Below are 21,613 nucleotides of genomic sequence, written 5' to 3'. Positions count from 1 at the left end.
CCAACTCCTGATACAAGCATCTGACACATGTAAAGTGTGTTCACACTTCACTTTTTTCTGGTTTTATGCTCAGAAGACCCTTGAGGAAACACTCCTTTTCCCTGCAGCTTAGTATGCATGAAGCTTCCTTTGCTGACATTCTTTTAGTCGCTTCCCATTTATTCTAGTATTTTTTTCTTTACATTATTATTTATATAGCACCATTAAGTCCATGGGCTGTACATGAGAAGAGATTATATACAAAGTTATAGATATCGGTTACAGTAAACAAATTTACGATGACAGACTGGTACAGAGGTGAGAAGACCCTGTCCTTGCGGGCTTACATTCTACTGGATGATGGGGAAGAGACAGAACGTCAGGGGTGCAGCAGCTCTGGTGGTGGTGAGGCAGCAGCTCTGGTGGTGGTGAGGTGGCAGCTCGGGTGGTGGTGAGTCGGCAGAATGGTTATTACAGGCTGTAAGCTTTCATGATGAGATGGGTTTTCAGGTTCTGTCTGAAGGATCCGAGGGTGGTGGATAAACGGACATGTTGAGGCGTGGAATTCCAGAGGATGGGGGATATTCGAGAGAAATCTTAGAGGCGGTTGTGTGAAGAACAAATAAGTGTGGAGAAGAGTAGGAGGTCTTGGGAGGATCGAAGATTACGTGAGGGAAGATATTGGGAGATTAGTTCAGAGATATAGGGAGGGGACAGGTTGTGGATGGCTTTGTAGATCAGTGTTAGTAGTTCGAACTGGATTCGTTGGGGAATTGGGAGCCAGTGGTGGGATTTGCAGAGGGGAGAAACGGGAGTATCGAGGAGAGAGGTGGATTAGTCGGAAAGCAGAGTTGAGGACAGACTGGAGCGGTGCAAGAGAGTTAGCGGGGAGGCCACAGAGGAGGGTGTTGCAGTAATCAAGGCGGGGATGATGAGGGCATGCACAAGAGTTTTAGTAGATTGAAGGCTGAGGAAGGGACGGATTCTGGAAATATTTTTTAGTTGGAGGTGACACGTGTGGTTCAAAGGACAGGGCAGAGTCGAGAGTTACTCCGAGGCAGCGGATTTCAGGTGCGGTAGAGCGCGTGATGCAGTTTACCATAATAGATAGGTCGGGTAGGGAAGATACGCGAGATGGAGGAAAGATGAGGAGTTTGGTTTTGTCTACATTGAGTTTTAGGAAGCGAGAGGTGAAGAATGAGGATATGGCTGATAGACATTCCTGGATTCTGGAGAGCAGAGAGGTGACATCTGGGCCACAGAGGTACATCTGAGTGTCGTCTGTATACAGGTGGTAGTGGAAGCCATGGGACTTTAGGAGTTGTCTTAGGCCAAGGGTATAGATGGAAAAGAGTAGGGGTCCCAGGACAGAGCCTTGAGGGACTCCAACAGAGAGAGGGCGGGATGAGGAGGTAGTGTGGGAGTGGGAAACGCTAAATGTGCGGTCGGAAAGGTATGAGGAGATCCAGGATAGGGTGAGGTCTTTGATGTCAAGGGAAGAAAGAATCTGTAGCAGTAGGCAGTGGTCGACTGTGTCGAAGACAGAGGACAGGTAGAGAAGGAGGAGGATGGAGAACTGTCTGTTAGCTTTGGCTGTAAGTCATTAGTAAGTTTGGTTAGGGCAGTTTTGGTGGAGTGGTGGAGGTGAAAGCAAGATTGGAGGTTGTCAAGGAGTTAGATGAAAGATAGGAGGAAATTTGAGCATGAACATGCTGCTTAAAGGGTCACTGTCACCTGAATTTGGAGGGAACAATCTTCAGCCATGGAGGCGGGGTTTTTGGGTGTTTGATTCACCCTTTCCTTACCCGCTGTCTGCATGCTGGCTGCAATATTGGATTGAAGTTCATTCTATGTCCTCCGTAGTACACGCCTGCACAAGGTAATCTTGGCTGAAGATTGTTCCCTCCAAATTCAGGTGACAGTGTCCCTTTAAGGAGTTTGGAAGCAATCGGGAGCAGTGATATGGGGCGACAGCTGGGCATAGCAGTTGGGTCAAAGTTAGTTTTTTTGAGGATGGGTGTGATGGTGGCATGTTTGAAGGCAGAGGGGAAGGTACCAGAAGATAGAGATAGGTTGAAGAGATGGGTTAGGGCTGGAATGAGCATGTTAGTGAGGTTAGGGAGCAGGTGGGAATGGATGGGGTCAAGTGCACAGGTGGTGAGGTGATTTGGAAAGGAGGTGAGTAAGCTCTCCTTCAGTGATGTTGGAAAGTTATTAGGGAAGGGCAGAAGTCTGGTATATGTAGTGGTTGGGGTGGTGGAACAGTAAAGGTTTGCCTTGCTTGGTCAGTCTTATTTTTGAAGTAGGTGGCAAAGTCATCGGCAGAGATTAGGGTGTTGGAGGTGGCAGTGGTGGGGCGGAGGAGAGAGTGTAATGTGCTGAAGTTGTTTTGGGTTGTAGGCTAATGAAGATACAAGGATTGTGAAATAGGTCTGTTTAGCAAAGGTGAGGGCTAAGTTGAAGGCAAGTGTAGCTTGTTTGAAAGCGGTGAAGTCACCTGGCAGGCTTCCAACGCCGCTCTGCGACCCTGGATGCTTGTTGAATTTTTTTGGTGATATTGTTGTGCCAGGGTTGCCTATTGATTTGTCGCACTTTGCCATGCATGAGAGGGGCGACTGAGTCTATAGCTGATGTGAGGGTGGCGTTATAGAAAGCGGTGGCGCTGTCCGGTCGTGGAGTGAAGATATGGAGGACAGAGGTAGAGGAGAGTCTGAGAGTTGGTGAATGTGTAGGTGTGCAAGGTTTCTGCGAGGATGTGGTACTGGCTGGACATGGAGGGCGGGTGAGGAGGACAAGGATGAGAAGGTGAGTAGATGGTGGTCAGATACGGGGAAGGGAGAGGTTGTGAGATTAGATGAGGAACAAAGGCGGGTGAAGATGAGGTCTAGTGTATGTCCGTCTGTGTGGGTGGCTGTGGAGGACCACGAAGTAAATCCAAAGGATGAGGTAAGGGCCAGGAGCTTGGAGGCTGCTGGTTGGCGGGTGTCAGTAGGATATTAAAGTCGCCCATGATGATGGTGGGGATGTCAGCAGAAAGTGAAGAAGGCAGGTGGAGAATTGGTCAATGAAGGCAGTGGCTGAGCCAGGTGGTCGGTATATGACAGCCATTTGGAGATTAGAGGGAGAGAAGATATGCAGAGTGAACCTTGAAGAGGGTGGGGGGTGGATAGGGTTGAAGGAGCAGATTTTTAGAAAGGAAACCCACTCCTCCACCATGTCTGTTGCCAGAGCGAGGAGTGTGGGTAGAGGCCACCGTAACTCAGTGCAGCAGGGGAGGCCGTGTCAGGGGGCGTCAGCCAGGTCTCAGTGAGGGCCAGGAAAGAAAGGCTGCGGGAAGAGATTGTGGACCATGTGGAGATTGTTGCAGATCCATAAGAAACCGCTAGCACTTGGAAAAGCAGAAAAATCAAACAACCCCTCCAGGCGGCCTTCGAGCCCCGGCATTGACTTTGAGAGCGTCCTGTCCGTTCACTTCTTTTAAGTTTGGCATCTTTGGAGACTGTTTTGAGAGCAAAAACCGGCAGAAAAAGACGCAGAGTGGGTACACCCTTATATTTCACCAGGATTTTCCCATTTTACACCAAAGCTTTAGTTAACCCCCCCAGCGAACCGTTGTGAGCCGCCGCCGCCGGCCTGCCGTGCGTTACAGACTCAGAGCGCCAGTGCAGAACCCCGCGGCGGTGCTAGTCACGTGACGACGAGACGGAAAATGGCCGCCCTGCCCCCACTGAACTCCAGCCAATCCTTTGTTTTCTTTCCTTCCTAGCCTCGCCAATTGCGCCTGCGCAGAAACCGCTCTATTCTTCCTTCCGCTCTCACACAAACTTGTCGAACAATACAGCGCTCCTGCTGTTCACACCCACCGTCGTCACTAGGTTAAAGCGGCGAAAACTGGCCAATTACATGGTGGGTTAGGTTTGTTTTTATGAGTGGCAGTCGTAAGCACGAATCGCGAAGCGGAAGCCGAAAGCTCGTAGACCAATAGGCGAAAGCAACGCTCTGGCGTCTGCCCAGTTAGGTTGTGGCCTGTTTCCGTCTGGTAAGCAGGAGGTTCCTATCGTGCGCGGGAGGTCGTGGGGCTGAAGCTGAACATCGGGCGCTGCGCAGTGATCCTCAGACTGACGAGGTAACGCTTCCCGGGGAGCCCGGCTCCGCACGGGGGGACATGGCGGCGGCCCGTAGCGCTTCGTTTCCTGCCCGCCGGCCCTGTTAGAACGGTGCTGGATTGTAGGCCCGGGCCTTGTGTGCAGTGGGTGAGGACTATGAATGGGTATGGGCGGGAGGAGTGAGAGCCGCCGTCACCCAGCTGTGCCCTGCGGTCACCCAGCTGTGCCCTGCGGTCACCCAGCTGTGCCCTGCGGACAGTGTCTGCTCCGGACTGAGCCCAGAACATGGAGCACACGTGGCCTGAAGGCGCCATCACTCCAGTATCGCCTCTCCTGCACAGGCCGGCGCTGCTAGAGCCAGCCTCCCTCTATCGTGCCCCAGGAGGGGAGGCTCAGGCACTGATCTGCCCCGTCTCTGGCCATGTAGTATTAGTCGGCCATTGGTGTGAATGGCGGCCATGTAGGTCTCTCCCCCTCCCCTGTGGGCGTCCTGCCCCCCATTGGTGTGAATGGCGGCCATGTAGGTCTCTCCCCCTCCCCTGTGGGCGTCCTGCCCCCCATTGGTATGAATGGCGGCCATGTAGGTCTCTTCCCCCTCCCCTGTGGGCGTCCTGCCCCCCATTGGTGTGAATGGCGGCCATGTAGGTCTCTCCCCCTCCCCTGTGGGCGTCCTGCCCCCCATTGGTATGAATGGCGGCCATGTAGGTCTCTCCCCCTCCCCTGTGGGCGTCCTGCCCCCCATTGGTGTGAATGGCGGCCATGTAGGTCTCTGCCCCTCCCCTGTGGGCGTCCTGCCCCCCATTGGTATGAATGGCGGCCATGTAGGTCTCTGCCCCTCCCCTGTGGGCGTCCTGCCCCCATTGGTGTGAATAGTGGCCATGTAGGTCTCTGCCCCCTGATCTGCCCTTCCCCCTCCCCTGTGGGCGTCCCTGCCCCCATTAGTTGCCCATTGGTGTGAATGGTAGCCATGTAGGTCTCTGCCCCTCCCCGTGGGCGTCCCTGCCCCCATTAGTTGCCCATTGGTGTGAATGGTGGCCATGTAGGTCTCCGCCCCCCTGATCTGCCCCTCATTACATGCCCATTGGTGTGAATGGTAGCCATGTAGGTCTCTGCCCCTCCCCGTGGGCGTCCCTGCCCCCAATTAGTTGCCCATTGGTGTGAACGGTGGCCATGTACCTCTCACGGGGGAAGCTTTTCCTTACAAGTGACCCTTTTTCGACTTTTGCCCTTCAAAAAGTAGCCATTATATCCCATAGGGCTGCGTCCGCTGGGCGTATACAGCGGAAACATTCCCAAAGCGTATCCATAGACCTCAGTGGGTCCGATCTGCATCACATAAAACGTAAAGGCCTAGTTTACTTCACCTTTTTACCATCACGAATGTCTGATATACATATTTTTTCTTAAGGGGGTTGTCCAGGCTTTGGACAAGTCTGTGGTCTCTGACTGCTGAACCGTGACAGGCAGAGCTGTGCACACTGCCATGATTCCCTGATCCTCCTGGTCCGGTGACCACGTGTTTGTGATTTGTATGGCTGCGGTAACCTGCCTGCCACTAGTCTCATCTGGCTTCTTCATAGAATTGGATTGAGAGAAGCCTGATGAGTTTAGTGACCGCAGTTATCCAGATCACATATATGGGGCCACGTGATCACCCGCCACACCAGGAATACCAGGGAATAGATCTCTGCGGATCCTAGAAGATTGTCCATCTCTGGGGAGTTCAACCTCAAATGTGTGTAGTTTGATCTAAAAATCAATTTTACAATTCAGTAGACTTACAAATCTTGTAGCATTGCTTTTCTAGGCTTTTTGTTTCCTTGCACATTCAACTTTAAGGTGGTCTGTAATTGAGGAGCTGAAAAAAACACAGTAAGAGTTACAAGCTCTCCCATTGGACTGTCAGAATTCGCTGACTGACAGATTCCTAGTTACCCCACTATGCAGCCGGCAATAGACAATGCAAAATGGAGGCTGTAGGCAAATGGTATAATGTTTTTAATGGAGCCCAATGACTAAAATAATTTTTAGCCAGAAATACTTGTATTTACATAAAAATGCCTCCAAAGGTGGACAACCCCTTTTAATGATGGAAGAGGTTCATTCCTTGTTCATTCCTAGCATGCATAGAGGTGACTGTCCTGACTGCAGGGTGTTTGCCATATATGAGCCAGTCTAATATTTTCTATTTATTGTTAAATGTTAGTGCGCTAATATTGGCACCGCCCGTCCAGCCGGAGATGGTAACATCTTGGAGGTCTTTTCCAGGTTGATTTCTTCTCAGTTACAATGCAGGGAAACAGAGGCTTTAAAATGGACTATCAGAACCACGGTCATAGGAAGCCACAGCATAACCAGCCCCATTATATGCAGCAGGACGAAGAAGAGCCTTCCCCCACCAATGGACAACAGCAGCCCGCAAAGCCAAGTAAGTGTCTGCCACCCGGAGTGGTCCAGGATCTGGAGACTCCTGCAGCCCCCCACTAAGCTTGTTTCATTTGCTGTCTGTCTAGATGAAGGTATCACCATAGATTTGCAGAGTTTCCGGAAACCAGGAGAAAAGACTTATACTCAGCGCAGCCGCCTCTTTGTGGGTAACTTGCCCAACGATGTTACAGAGGAGGAGATGCGGAAAATGTTTGAGCGATATGGAAAAGCTGGCGAAATCTTCATCCACAAAGACAAGGGCTTTGGATTCATCCGGCTGGTGAGTGATGCTCTGTGGTTGTGTATTACGGTGTGTGCCCTATATGCAGAATTGTGCGATGCGATCACTATGGATTGCCTCAGTGCAGCAAGCTCCGCAGATTGGGGGCGCTATTGTAGCTCAGACTCAGCCCAAAGGCAGTTGCTAGTAATGCTGTTTTAGGGGCGAGAAAGCTGAAACAAAGCGGCAGCCACATGTTCTAATCGTGGCAACTCTGTGCATTTATTTTGGATGCATAGTGGAAGCTACAATTCCTGGCCATGTAATCAACCCTTTTTTTCCCCCTCCACACGGCCATCTATTTTATGGTCCCCTGATGTCACCCTTAAGGTGTGTTCACACATGTATTTGTGGGTTCGAATGCATATGGCAAGTCTAAATCTTCATCAGCTCCACAAACACTTTCATGTCCAATGCATGCGAAAATGTGTTTGTAACACGCAAGTAATATCCATGAAATTTTGCCTGGAAAATCTGTGGTTCGTGACAATGGGACTCCTCCTAAAGGAGATCAGCTTCACCCTTGCACGCCTGCCATGGATCCTTTTGTAACATGTACATTGGCTTTGCCTGCCATTCATAAATGGTGTCTTGTGTACATAACCTTAGGGTACCATCACACAGTGGCATTTTGATCGCTACGACGGCACGATCCATGACGTTCCAGCGATATATCCGTGACGTTCCAGCGATCTCGCTGTGTCTGACACGCTCCTGCTATCAGGAACCCCGCTGAGAATCGTACGTCGTAGCAGATCGTTTGAAACTTTCTTTCGTCGTCTAGTGTCCCGCTGTGGCGGCATGATCGCATGGTGTGACAAAGGTGTGCACGATATTGTATACCATGTGCGCATAGTAACCAACGGCTTCTACATCGCACATACGTCATGAAATTATCGCTCCAGCGTCGTACATTGCAAAGTGTGACAGCAGTCTACGACGCTGGAGCGATATTTTTACGATGCTGGAGCGTCACGGATCGTGCCGTCGTAGCGATCAAAATGCCACTGTGTGACGGTACCCTTAGGACATATGGAAGATGTTACTGTCGTCGCATGTTTCTTGTTTTGCTCAGCTGCCATACTAAGAGTATGTGCACACGTAGGTGGGATGTCTGCGCATTTTTCCGCACCGGTTTTTAAAAAATCTGCGGTTTACCTGCAGATTTACCACGGTTTTTGTGCGGATTTACACCTGCGGATTCCTATTATGGAGCAGGTAAAATCCGCACAAAGAATTGACATGCTACGGAATAAACAACACAGCGTTTACGCGCGTTTTTTTCCGCAGCATGTGCACTGCGGATTTTGTTTTCCATACGTTTACATGGTACTGTAAACTCATGGAAAACAGCTGCAGATCCGCAACGTCAAAACCGCTGCGGATCCACTGGGTGTGCACATACCCTAATAGTAGATCGTACTCTATTTAATTTTTCTCCTTGTTCTGGCAGCACATAAGGTACTAGGACAATCATTGTTGTGCTCATCTTATGTTTACTTCTGTAGGAAACGCGAACTCTGGCAGAGATTGCTAAGGCCGAGCTTGATAATCTTCCTCTCCGTGGAAAACAATTGCGTGTTCGCTTTGCCTGCCACAGCGCTGCATTGTCTATACGAAACCTTCCTCCCTTTGTGTCAAATGAACTTTTGGAAGAAGCCTTCTGCATGTTTGGTCAAGTGGAGAGAGCTATAGTCATTGTGGATGATCGTGGAAGACCATCCGGTAAAGGAATCGTTGAGTTTGCATCTAAACCGGCAGCCAGAAAGGCGCTTGATCGCTGCGCTGGTGGGTCTTATCTTCTTACTGCGTAAGTAGTCAAAGCAAGAGCTTCTATGGACTCCTAGCCAGACCGATAATTCAGCTGATAAGTTATGTAATAACACAAGACCGATTGATAGTCCTGTTCTTCATAAATGTTTATTAGATGTGACAGTTCCTCTCTGCACAATGATTATAAAGAGGTTGTCTGGTTACACACTTCAGCTAACCTCAGGATAGGTAATAACTTGTAGACCTGTAGGTATACCACCAGTCTGAGCACTTTGTTACTAAACGAGGTCGAATGGCCGATTGCCTCTCCATTCTTTGTGGGGCTTCTGAGAAAGCCCAAGCACACAGCTCAGTAGCCCTATAGGGAATAAATGGAGCAACCAGTTGAGCATGTGCACTTGCTGCTCCATTCTGATGGGGATGAAAGTGCACGTTCTTTAATCAGTGTGGGTCCCAGCGGTAGGATCTCCACCAATCAACAAGTTATCACTTAGCCTGTGGATAGGTGGTATTTTGCTTTTCCTTTCTTTTTTTTTTTTTATCTATTGTAGCACATAGCTTCTTTTTCTTTCTTGTTACAATCTGTCCATAAATTTGATCTCCAGCACTATACTTGCTCCATATAAACTAATGCATATATGAGAAGGAAACCATAGGATAAAATGTTTAATCTGATCCCACTGGCAGTGATAGAACTGGAATTCCAAGTATTGCAAAAAGTCTGCCTCTTGTATAACCCTGGTGTTATGGCATCTGCCCTCCTGGGTGTATGTTAGAGGATATAGATTGCCATCAAACACATAGGAAGCATTTTAGGAACTGAGGTGGCCGTTTCATACATTTAATCGGCAATTAACCATCTCTCGCTCCTTCCATCACTTCATGTTGATGCTGAATCCATTGTTTTGTCATTTTGCTGTGCAGCTTTCCCCGTCCTATAACTGTGGAGCCTATGGACCAGTTTGATGATGAAGAAGGATTACCTGAGAAACTTGTTTCAAAGAATCAAGGCTACCACAAGTATGTATCATTTGTGTACCGACCTGTGTCTTTCATTTATTCTGCGAAGCAGACTAAAAAGAAAAAAAAATCTATTTCTTTAGGCTATGGCAACAGTGATGTCACATGACAAAAATATATGTGCAGCTTGTCTGCAACTTGCTGTCTCGTGACTATTGTATATCTGATTTTACAATAAAGACCAAAGTCGCAGAGCAGTCACATGCAACTTGCGTCAAGTCTATGGCAAGTGTCTGTTGTGATCAGAAGATCCAGCACATTTGGAAACATTTGCGACTGTCACAGGTTGTAACACCATGCCATAGGAAATCGTTAAATCCAGTGTTGCAATGTGTCACTGTGACACCTTTCACAGTATATCCCTATCCTTAAAGGGGTTCTCTGAGAAATGTAATAAAATAAATACACATTTAAATATTAAAAAATTTTCTAATTACCTTTTTTTTTTTAATTTAGCAAAAAGTTTATTTAGTGCACTCTCAACATTTCAAAGATGGTAACTGCCATATATCACTGTGCTGCCAGTCCGAGATTTCAGAAGACACGCAGTAGGACGGTCCGTGTGAAGGCTGAGACACTAAAGGTACCATCACACTGAACGATATCGCTAGCGATCCGTGACGTTGCAGCGTCCTGGCTAGCGATATCGTTCAGTTTGACACGCAGCAGCGATCAGGATCCTGCTGTGATGTCGTTGGTCGCTGCAGAAAGTCCAGCACTTTATTTCGTCGCTGGACTCCCTGCAGACATCGCTGAATCGGCGTGTGTGACGCCGATTCAGCGATGTCTTCACTGGTAACCAGGGTAAACATCGGGTTACTAAGCGCAGGGCCGCGCTTAGTAACCCGATGTTTACCCTGGTTACCAGCGTAAAAGTAAAAAAAAAAAAAAAAACACTACATACTTACATTCCGCTGTCTGTCCCCGGCGCTGGGCTTCTCTGCACTGGCTGTGAGCACCGGCCAGCCGGAAAGCACCGTGGTGACGTCACCGCTCTGCTTTCCGGCCGCTGTGCTCAGTCAGTGCAGGAAAGCACAGCGCCGGGGACAGACAGCAGAAGGTAAGTATGTAGTGTTTGTTTTTTTTACTTTTACGATGGTAACCAGGGTAAACATCGGGTTACTAAGCGTGGCCCTGCGCTTATTAACCCGATGTTTACCCTGGTTACCGGCATCGTTGGTCGCTGGAAAGCTGTCTGTGTGACAGCTCTCCAGCGACCAAACAGCGACGCTGCAGCGACCGACATCGTTGTCGGTATCGCTGCAGCGTCGCTGAGTGTGAAGGTACCTTAAGACTGTCAGGCTGAGTCTTATAAAGAAAGGGGTTTATCTTCTCCTTTACTCCGGCGTCCTGTCAGGTAGACTCGACATGCCTGAGCGGACTCTGCTCTGACGTCACATATGTCTCGTGCTTCATGCAGACTGTCCTGTGTGTGCTCTGAAATCTAGGACCGGCTACACAGTAATAGTTCCAAGCTTTGAAATCCTAACAGAGCTCACTAGATAAAGCAGAACTTTTTGCTAAGTAAAGGTATTTAGAAAAAGATTTAACATTTAAATGTTTTTATTTTATTACATTTCTCGAGGAACCCTGTTTGAGGAGACTGCCTCTTTGTAAGGTGGAGAAAAACCAGGAGATGACAAGCAGAAAATCTGTGACATAGTATGTGCAGTCATAGTAGCATGCTCATACAATGTTCCTATTCCTAAACCTGCATGCTCCCAAATGGTAGATTGATATGGATTCAGGGGCTCCCAAGAAGGGGTGTCCAGCATGTAATTTGTTTTTCCTGATTGGTCTGTGTTGCTATCCTAGGGAGAGAGAGCAACCTCCTCGCTTTGCTCAGCCTGGGAGTTTTGAGTATGAATATGCAATGCGCTGGAAAGCCCTTATTGAAATGGAAAAACAGCAGCAGGATCAAGTAGACCGAAACATTAAAGATGCTCAAGAGAAGATGGAACTGGAGATGGAGGCAGCAAGGCATGAGCACCAGGTTATGCTTATGCGGCAAGGTAATGGGGGTCTTCAACGCTATAACATAAGTGACTTATTCTTGAAATAAGATAGGAAGAAGGACCCCATCAGGTTTAAAAAAAAAAAAATATATATTCCTGATGGTCAGTGACTGTATGTTTAAAAATATATATATATATTTTATTTATTTTAGGGTTTTTTTTTGTTATATATCTTGTAGCATAAAAGAATTTCTATATATATTATATAATATAATTTATCACATGATTATGACAGATTTAATGAGGCGCCAGGAGGAATTGCGCAGGATGGAAGACCTCCACAACCAAGATGTACAGAAACGAAAGCAGTTGGAGCTGAGGTAAAGTTTCCAGGAGCACGACATACTTTTTATAGCGTGCTAATGCTTGTTGTATTATTCATGCATAAACTTTTCTTACAGACATGAAGAGGAACGCAGGAGACGTGAAGAGGAGGCACGTCGTCAGCAGGAGGAAATGCTCCTCCGTCAACAAGAGGGCTTTAAAAATGCCTATCCTGATACAGTAAGTCAAGTGATAATGGTCTATAATAGAATGTTTGGGGCCCGATTCATCAAAGCTTTCACACCTGAATTCTAGCTTTAAAACTTTGAAAAGTTAAAAAAATGTACCTTTAGGCATCTTCACACAATTTCTCAGCTCTACCATAATGGGACGGATGAGAGCGTGGCAACCGCTGCCCTTCAAATTCATGTGCTACGCCACGAATCTGGAGTAGGATTTGTTGTAAGACTCTTGTCCGACATGCCTGATTCCAGCACGTTCCCTCATCAAGACCAACATGAACAACGCCAGTCTTGATGAATTGAGCCCTGTGTGTCTATTATATCGGAAGAATTCGAAACCGTGTTCAAAAGGTTAAAGGATTTGTAACAAGTATGGAAGGTACACTACCGTTCCAAAGTTTAGGGTCACTTAGAAATGTCCTTATTTTTGAAAGAAAAGCACAGTTTTTTCCAATGAAGCTAACATTAAATGATTCAGAAATACACTCTATACATTGTTAATGTGATAAATGACTATTCTAGCTGCAAACGTCTGGTTTGTAATGCAATATCTTCATGGGTGTATAGAGGCCCATTTCCAACAACCATGGTACTTGTGGTACTTTGTGTTTGGTAACTGTGTAAGAAGGCTAATGGATGGTTAGAATACCCTTGAAAACCCTTGCGCAAGGGTAAAACAGTTTGGCTGATTAGAGAACCTATAAACCTGACCTTCCTTTGAGTTAGTTGAGAATATGGGGCATTACATTTGTTGGTTCCATTAAACTCTCAAAATGGCCAGAAAAAAGAACTTTCATGTGAAACTCGACAGTCTATTCTTGTTCTTAGAAATGAAGGCTATTCCATGCGAGAAATTGCCAAGAAACTGAAGATTTCCTACAACGGTGTGTACTACTCCTTTCAGAGGAGATCACAAACAGGCTCTAACCAGAGTAGAAAGAGAAGTGTGAGGCCCCGCTGCACAACTGAGCAACAAGACAAGTACATTAGAGTTTAGTTTAAAAAATCGACGCCTCATGTCCTCAACTGGCAGTTTAAGTAAATAGTACATGCAAAACACCAGTGTCAACATCTACAGTGAAGAGGTGACTCCAGGATGCTGGCCTTCAGGGCAGAGTGGCAAAGAAAAAGCCATTACTCTGTTGCCTCATTGGGGAACACAGGACCATGGGTGTTATGCTGCTGTCCACTAGGAGGTGACACTATGCATAATCTGAAAAAGATTAACCGTGGCTCCTCCTCTGCAGTATACACCCCTGGACGGCGTCCAGTTTTTGCTTAGTGTCGCATAGGAGGCACACCTAAGATTTTTTTACTCCGTTTTTTCTGACGGATTACAGATGAAGAAAAGTGGGTCTCCTGTGAGACTCCCGGCATGGCTCGTTCCTTGGCCCCCTATTACGGGGTGCCCGGTTTAAGTCAAGATGGCTATTGCCCATGTCGCTCCTTCCCCAGTCCCTCGGGTGCTGGTTTGAAGTGGAGAACTCCCCTCCTTCCCCAACTCCTTTTGGTTTCTGGGTTGAGGTTGAGGCGAGGATAAAGGCCTCTGAAGGTGGCAACAGCACCCTCCCTAATCCCCCTCTGGGGGCATTAGGTTGAGACGCCTCAGGTAGGGCCTGTACAGGCAGCACTCTGCAGCTCCCAGCAGCATGGGCCAGCACACTGCGCCTGCATCCATGGACCCCAGCACATCTGCGGGCTCCTGTCGGGGCCGGGGGGAGTGCAGGCAGGCATGGCACAATACAGACACAGGGCTCCTTGCGCCCTGTATCTGCGGCAGCACCAGCTCTATACTCCCTCAGCGGGACCCCTCACAGGTTCAGATCCGACCCCCTCCTGGACTTTCACGCCGGCCTGGAGCCTTTCTGGGCATCAGGCATCTAATTTAGGCCGCAGCTTCGGCCTAGCTGAAGCTGCCGCCCCCCATATGACAAATATGACACTCTACAGTGTCACGGAGGGGGCGGATCGAGACAGAAAGGGCGTGCTTTTACACAGCTTTGTCACCTTTTTCCGCAGCTCTCCGCCCCCTTCTCCCTCTGCCTCTTCTCCCCGGCTGCCATTTCTACTGCAGCAAAGATTAACCCTGCATCTCCCGGTCAGCAAGGCCAGCCAGTCTCCGGGGGGCACAGGAATGTGGTTCTTTGGCGCTGGACCTAGGAGCAAACTGGTGGGGTAAGATCACAGCTGGGTTGTTTTACTCAGCTGTGAATCAATATTCCCTATAAGGCTCCCCTATAGGTTCCTCTGCATAGCTACCCCTGTAAGGTGCTAGCCAGCCCTTTTGCACTCTGTGCACTATGCCGGGCTCACGGTACAAGAGAACCAGGCAGGACTGCTATTATGCATTCTGCACAGCCTGCAGGACCGCACTGCCAGGAGTGCACTCAGACTACTGTCAGAGCCCCAAGAGGCCCCTGCCAATGCTTCAGTGTCTAATGCCACGCCGGAATGGGTCACTCAGATGTCGCAATCTATGACGCAGTCTATAGATAATCTAACCTCCACATTGCTTCAGGCTCTGCAGCGTCATGCCTTGGCTATGACCGCTACCCAGCAAAGGCAGAGTTTGACTCGGGGACAGGACGACCCTGGCACATCCACGTCTAGTTCAGGACGCAAGCGGACGCATAGGTCAAGTCCATCTGCGTCATCCCATAGCACACGGTCATCCCCTTCTAGGGAGAGACACCGTACTTCTAGGTCATCTAGACCGTCCCCTTCCAGGGACAGACAATGCAGATCTCCGCAATCCCCGACCAGAGAAGGCCTCCGCCCCAGCTCACCCAGCAGGGGACGCCTCAGTGATACACTGGATTCGGAAGGCATCTGTGACTCCGACTCAGACAAGGAAACGGAGGGGTCCCTGATCCCAATCCCTCCTAGCAATACAGCGCTAGTTGAGGACTTAATCTCTTCCATCCATCGGGTGCTGGACATTTCTGATCCACCACCAGAGGCCCCAGAACACAAGATTTCCTTTGAAGGACCTCTGAAGCCACCTAAGGTTTTCTCTAACCACCCAGAGTTTAAGGCGATCCTTAAGGATATGTGCACACGTCAGGATTTTCTAGCAGAAATTTCCTGACAAAAACTGGACATTTCTGCCAGAAATCCGCATGTGTTTTTTTTTTTTTTACGCGTTTTTGGTGCGTTTTTTTGTGAGTTTTTTCCCAAATGCATAGAATAGCGGGAAAAACGCAGAAAATCCGCAAAATTAATGAACATGCTGCTTTTTTTTTTTTTTTACTGCAATGCGTTTTTTTTTTTTTTTTGCGGGAAAAAAACGCATCATGTGCACAAAAATTGCAGAATGCATTCTAAATGATAGGTTGCATATGTCTGCAGTTTGTAATGCGTTTTTATCGCGAAAAAACCTGAACGTGTGCACATACCCTAAAAAGCAGCTCTCACAGCCTGAGAAATTCGCTAATCGCAAATATCTGGAGGCGAGGTACCCCTTCCCACAGAAGGATACCAAGGAATGGACAGACCCACCCGAAGTGGACCCCCCAGTCTCTAAACTAGCGGCACAGACCCTCCTTTCACTGCCAGATAGCTCAACCGTCAGGGATGCAGCAGACCGGCAGGTAGAACGCATGGCTCGTTCAATTTTCGAGGCTGCAGGGGCATCCCTGGCTCCTGCGTTCGCTTCAGTTTGGGCTGCCAAGGCCATTCTGGCCTGGGCAAAAAATTTACAAGCTGGCCTCCAAGCATCCGCTCCTGAGCTGTCGGACCAAGCGGTTCAAATAGCAGTTGTAGCAGATTACATGCTTCATGCAGCTCTGGATTCAGCAAGGGGTGTAGCGGGGATAGCATCAAACGCCATCACAATTCGGCGTATCCTCTGGCTGCGGGAACGGAAAGCGGACGCAGCCTCAAAGTAGTCCCTCACGCACCTCCCCTACCTCAGTGGGCGACTTTTTGGTGAACAGTTGGACACGATGATATCCAACGCCACTGAGGGTAAGAGTACCTCTCTTCCCCAACTGAAACCTAAACGCACTTACAAGAAGCGTAACCAAACTCTATTCCGATCCTTTCGGAATTCTTCGGGCTGGTCCGTCTCGCGTCCAGCACAAAATCGTAACTGTTCCCCACGCAGGGACAACTCACTGTCGACGCAAAGGTCGGACAAGACCTGGCAGCCAAAAGCAGCCCAGTCTAAGCCCAGAGGAGGAAAATCTCAGACTTTCTCCTCATCATGACTCACGGACTCCGGAAGACACCACACCCGTAGGCGTTGACTTTTGCTCTTTCATAAAGTCTGGCTGCCTATTACAGAAGACAGGTTGGTCAGGGAACTAGTGTCTTCCGGATACAAGATAGCGTTCACCTCCAACCCACCAGACCGATTCTTCCTTTCTGTCCACCCAAAACCACCGGCCAAGGCTCGTGCTTTCCTACAAGCGGTCTCCTCGCTTTTTCAAGCAGGAATCATAGTACCGGTCCCCACGGCCGAGCGCTTCCGAGGGTTCTACTCCAATCTATTCGTAGTCCCCAAGAAAGGAGGCAGCATGCGGCCCATATTGGACCTAAAACAACTCAACAAATATGTGCGGGTCCGTCACTTCTGCATGGAGTCTCTTCGGTCCATCATTGGGTGAAAAGGCCCTTCACACCCTGGACGTGGTACGGGCCCTTAGGAGGTACATTTCTAGAACTGCTCCTTTCCGCTAATCGGACTCCATCTTTGTTCTCCCGGAGGGTCACAGAAAGGGTTTAGCCGCGTCTAAGGCCATGATAGCCATATGGATCCGTTCAGCCATTCAAGAATCCTATCGGGTCAAGGGCAGTCCTATACCGGCAGGGATTAGAGCACACTCTACTCGGTCGATGGGTGCTTCCTGGGCCATCCGGCACCAGGCAACGGAGCAGGTTTGCAAGGCCGCAACATGGTCTAATCTGCATACTTTCACAAGGCACTACAATGTCCACATTCAATCTTCTGCGGATGCGGCCCTTGGCAGATGTATTCTGCAGGTGGCCGTCACGCATTTATAGTCAGATGGTACACGGAGTTACTTGGTTGTATTGTTTCCCACCCAGAGACTGCTTTGGGACGTCCCATGGTCCTGTGTCCCCCAATGTGGCGAAGGAGAAATAGGGATTTTTGTGTACTCACTGTAAAATCCTTTTCTCCGAGCCACTCATGAAGGTTGAGCTTGCGTACTTACTCCACATTCATTCTCTAAGAATGCTAGAGATGGGAAATCGCCAATATCACCGAGAATGAAAGGTGAAAAACAGAAATATCTTTTGCTTTGATGGCTAAGAACCACTTAATAGTTTGGTTTGAAATGTGTAGGCTGATTAGTAGACATGAGCGCATATAGTCTGATCCCTCATTCGGCTCGCTAATAGCGCTTACTGAACAGCTGCAGCGGAAACCCGGATACCTGGAGCGCTCCCGATAATCTACATGCATGGAGAGCCTGGGTGTTGTGATTGTCACACAGCTGTGACACATGCAGCTGCGGCGCCGGACACCAGATTATCAGGAGTGATCCAGGTTCCCGCTGCAGCTATTTGGTAAGCGCTATTAGCGAGTCGAATAAGAAGGGATCTGGTGATATTCGCTCATGTCTACTCAATAGGTCCTTTTTCTACTTGGATCTATGTTTTTTTTTTTTTTTCTTATTTTTTCCCCAATGTGGAGCTTACTCTTTGCCACATGGTTTTTTTTTTTGCCTTCCTCTGGATCAACATGTTAGGTTAGGCTATGGGTTGAACTAGATGGACTTGGTCTTCCTTCAACCTTTAGAACTATGTTACTATACTGCATTTTAATGTTCTAAAATTAATGATTTAATTTTTTCTTTATCTGTAAAGCTTAGTGCTGTGCAGTAAATATAGTGGACGGGGCGTGCACATGCTCGACCTCTGCTTCTTTCAGACCGAGCTCTACAGCACTGTTCTTGAGATCGGTGGGTGACCCGGCGATCAGGAAGTTAATCCCCCCTATCCAGTGAATAACTTCCACACTTGATACAAGCCTTTTAAAGAAGAAGTCTCCACAATCTGTTTCCCTGATCCGTCCAATATATGCAATGGAGTGTATTAAAATACTTACTGTTTGCCATCTTCCCTGCTTTCCAGCGTCGCTCCCTTGTGACCACCCTCCGACTTTTGTCGGCTTACACAGTGTGGAGCAGCAGCTGCTCTCTCTGTAAATCTGAGGCTCAGAATAAGGCTCCGCACACTTCTGGTCCACACATCAACTGGCCAGACTGATTTGTGGTCACTTGGTTCAGAATAGAAGCTGCATTAGAAACCAAATAAAGCGATCAGAGTATTCTAATGCCTGTGCTACAGTACGTACATAATAGTGACCTCTTTAACCTCTTACTTCCATTTCACTTTCTGTTACGCCAATGGCAGTATCTCCCGCTTTGATGTGGGCTCCGGCACTGAGCCCTCCTCAAAGCCAGGACATGTCAGCCGTTTTGAACAGCTGACATGTGCTGGCAATAGGCGCGGGTGGAATCGCTATTGACTAGTTAAATGCCGCTGTCAAAGTTTGACAGCGGCATTTAACAAGCGCTTGCAACGACCCCCGTCACATTCAGGGGTCATCGGTGCATCAGCATGACAACAAGAGGTCTCCTTGAGACCACAATGGTTGTTGATGCCAGATTGCTGTGAGCGCCACCCTGTGGTCGGCGCTCATAGTAAGTCTGCAGTTCAGCTACATAGAGGCGATCTGAGCATCGCCTCTGTGTAGCAGAGCCGATCCATTTATGGCAGCTCCTAGTCTCCCATGGAAGCTATTGAAGCATGTAAAAATAAATAAATAAGTTTTTAAATATGAAAAAAAAAATGAAAGCTCAAATCACCACCTTTCGCCCCATTCAAAATAAAACAATAAAAAATTCAAACCTACACATATTTGGTATCGCCGCGTTCAGAATGGCCCAATCTATCAATAAGAAAAAAGATTAACCTGATCACTAAATGATGTAGCGATTAAAAAAAAAAGTAAAAACGCCAGAATTAAAAAGCAATAACAGGCAATCAAAAGATCATGTCTGCACCAAAATGGGATCAATAAAAATGACAGCTAGGCACGCAAAAAATAAGCCCTCACCCAACCTGTGATCATGAAAAATGGAGACGCTACGGGTATCTGAATATTGCACATGAAGAGGAGTGAAAAATGAAAGCGCAAAACCAAAAATGCTCCGGGAGTTAAGGGGTTAATACATGGTCTGCAAAATGTGATATATTCCAGGTTATGAAGGCACCAACATTGTATAGATTGACATTTGTAGACTTGACATAAGCAGTATTCTTCCCAATGCAGTTTGCACAATGTCACATTGTAGGTCAATGCAGCAAACGGGGCAAAAGTTAGTATCGGATCCTGCAGTGTGTAACGTGTTGCTTTTTCTTTATTTAGAGGGATGCTGACATGAGGTTGCAACAATTGGCCATGTCTGGTAAGTGCCTATGTTAGACACTTCTGGTTCGGAGTTCAGTATTGTAAATGGTGAATTGATCATCTTAAGAAAACATTGATAAAGCTGATCACTGTCTTGTCTAGGGTCCATGGGAATGAACAACCGAGCTTCACTGGGTAACAGCAGCGTTCCTGCCGGAGCAGCTCCAACAACAGGGCCTAGTTCCTTGATGCCAGAAGCTGCTGGAATTGGCATGGTGTGTTAATTTTTCAAACTTCATTTTTTTTTCTCTCTCTAAGTCCATGTCACCAATAGCTTTTATATCCTTGGTCTCTTCTTTCGTAGGCTGCACAGACTGCTGACCGCTTTGGCCAGGCTGCCAACATTGAAGCCCTTGGTGCAACTAATCAACAAGCTTTCCAACGTGGCACGCCAGGAGCTGATTTTAGTGCTAATAAGCGACGTAGATATTAAAATCGTAATTTTTTTTCCCCTTTTTTTTTTTTTTAATGTCAGAAGCTGTATGAGTTGTCCAAAATTAGTGTGACTGGATTTGTATTGGTAGTGTTCATGTTGTAAGGCATTCTCCGGCGCAGGCCTGTGACTTGAGGCACATTTTGCTGAGGTATTAAGGGTTGAGAGGGAATATTGCTAACAAAAAATCCTTGTAACATGAACTTTCCTAGAAATACACTGCTGACCATCTTTTCTTGCAGAAAAGGGGTGAGCACTTTTGGGCAATTCTAAGCAGTAAAGTGCCACTGTGCCTCCCATTCCGGCCTCTCCAGTCCATTACACACTATGAATTGCTGTCCCTGCAAACAACAACACAGGTTCCCTGAGCTTCAGTGACCAAGCTCATTCTTTTATGATTTTTTTTTCTCCTGTTCTGGACCATACTGTATGTAGTGTTTTTGTATCTTTTTTTTTTTTTTTTTTTTTAATTTCCCCCTCATGTTTATGCCCATTGGGTTACATGTTCTAGTTAATGTATCACTAACGTCCCATTGCTTCTTTCATATGTTCTGCTGTCTTTCCTAATGGCATCATGTCACCTTCCTCAATGTGTATTCCTCGGCATTTCCTGAAAGAGTTAATTGGTTACTCGGCAATGTGAAAATTGTTCATAAAAAAAACTTAATAAAGACTTTTAATTTCTTTTGTTTTTTGGGTGTGGGGAGGGGATTTGTATAGCAACATTAGGTTTATAAATTCATTTAATTTAACCTACACAAATGCAGTGTTTTTTAAATATTGACATTTGAGACTTCCTTGTAAAATTGTTCTGAGATCGTGTTGTGAATTGAGCACAACCTCCTGTAGGCTGGATTTACACATTGTCGTGTCCCGACAACAGAGCGCAATGCAGGGACTTGTCGTCAATCTCCTGATCGTGGACTTAGTCTTGTATGCCAATGAAGCTGTTGAGTTCAGGTCTGGAGATCTGCGGCTGGTCTGTAAATCACAGACCATGACACATGGATTTGTGAATGCAGCCTTACCAGGGTGTCAAGGGTGCCACAGTATCATAGCTTTAACTTTTTCAGAAACTTGTGCCACGCTGGGCCTTCTGTGAGTGCAGACTAGCCTTTGCTCCTTACATGCATGAAAGAGCTTTCTGCATCCAAAATGCCGGTGCCATTGCTCTGGTTGTCCTACCTTGGACTACCTTTTGTTTGGTACACTGCACATCAGGAATACCCCCCAAGGCCTGCCAGAGTAGAGGCCCTGATCCTCATAATTTGCCCTTGCCAAAGTTGCTTTGTCACAAGTGTAGAAGGCAAGTGGCTTCAGGAAGAAAAGTATGCTGGCCTGACGGGCAGTGTCTGTATGTTTATTAAGACATGCAAGTTGAGACTAGGCTGTGATCGCTATTGGCAGGTAAGCACTATCATTCAGAAGAGGGAGAAATCCCCAAAATAGAAGTTAAAGGGGTTGTCCACTACTAGCACAACCCCTTGTCAAGGTGAGTGTTTGCCCCCGTAAAAAAAAAATACGGTAACCTCTGGTTCCAGCACTCATGTTCCTGGGGCTCAAGTGAGATTAAGTCATGTGATTCCCTGCATCCAGTCAGTGCCGACTTTACTGGCCTCGCCTTTGGATGAAT

General features: G+C 47.6%; 1 protein-coding gene across 1 annotated transcript; it reads left to right on the top strand.

Annotated features, from left to right (window-relative positions):
- The first annotated feature begins 3,970 nt into the window (after positions 1-3,970).
- On the top strand, positions 3,971-20,664 carry NONO (non-POU domain containing octamer binding). Its single transcript, XM_069747274.1, has 11 exons — positions 3,971-4,105; positions 6,354-6,513; positions 6,599-6,792; positions 8,301-8,602; positions 9,490-9,585; positions 11,401-11,597; positions 11,836-11,920; positions 12,002-12,104; positions 19,506-19,545; positions 19,650-19,762; positions 19,852-20,664. Exons 2-11 carry the CDS (start codon positions 6,375-6,377, stop codon positions 19,978-19,980), a joined length of 1,398 nt encoding a protein of 465 aa, XP_069603375.1. The 5' UTR covers positions 3,971-4,105; positions 6,354-6,374; the 3' UTR covers positions 19,981-20,664.
- Positions 20,665-21,613: the final 949 nt, after the last annotated feature.

This window comes from Ranitomeya imitator, chromosome 2 (assembly GCF_032444005.1).
Source record: "Ranitomeya imitator isolate aRanImi1 chromosome 2, aRanImi1.pri, whole genome shotgun sequence".
Taxonomy (NCBI): domain Eukaryota; kingdom Metazoa; phylum Chordata; class Amphibia; order Anura; family Dendrobatidae; genus Ranitomeya; species Ranitomeya imitator.
This window is presented reverse-complemented; position numbering and strand designations above follow the sequence as displayed.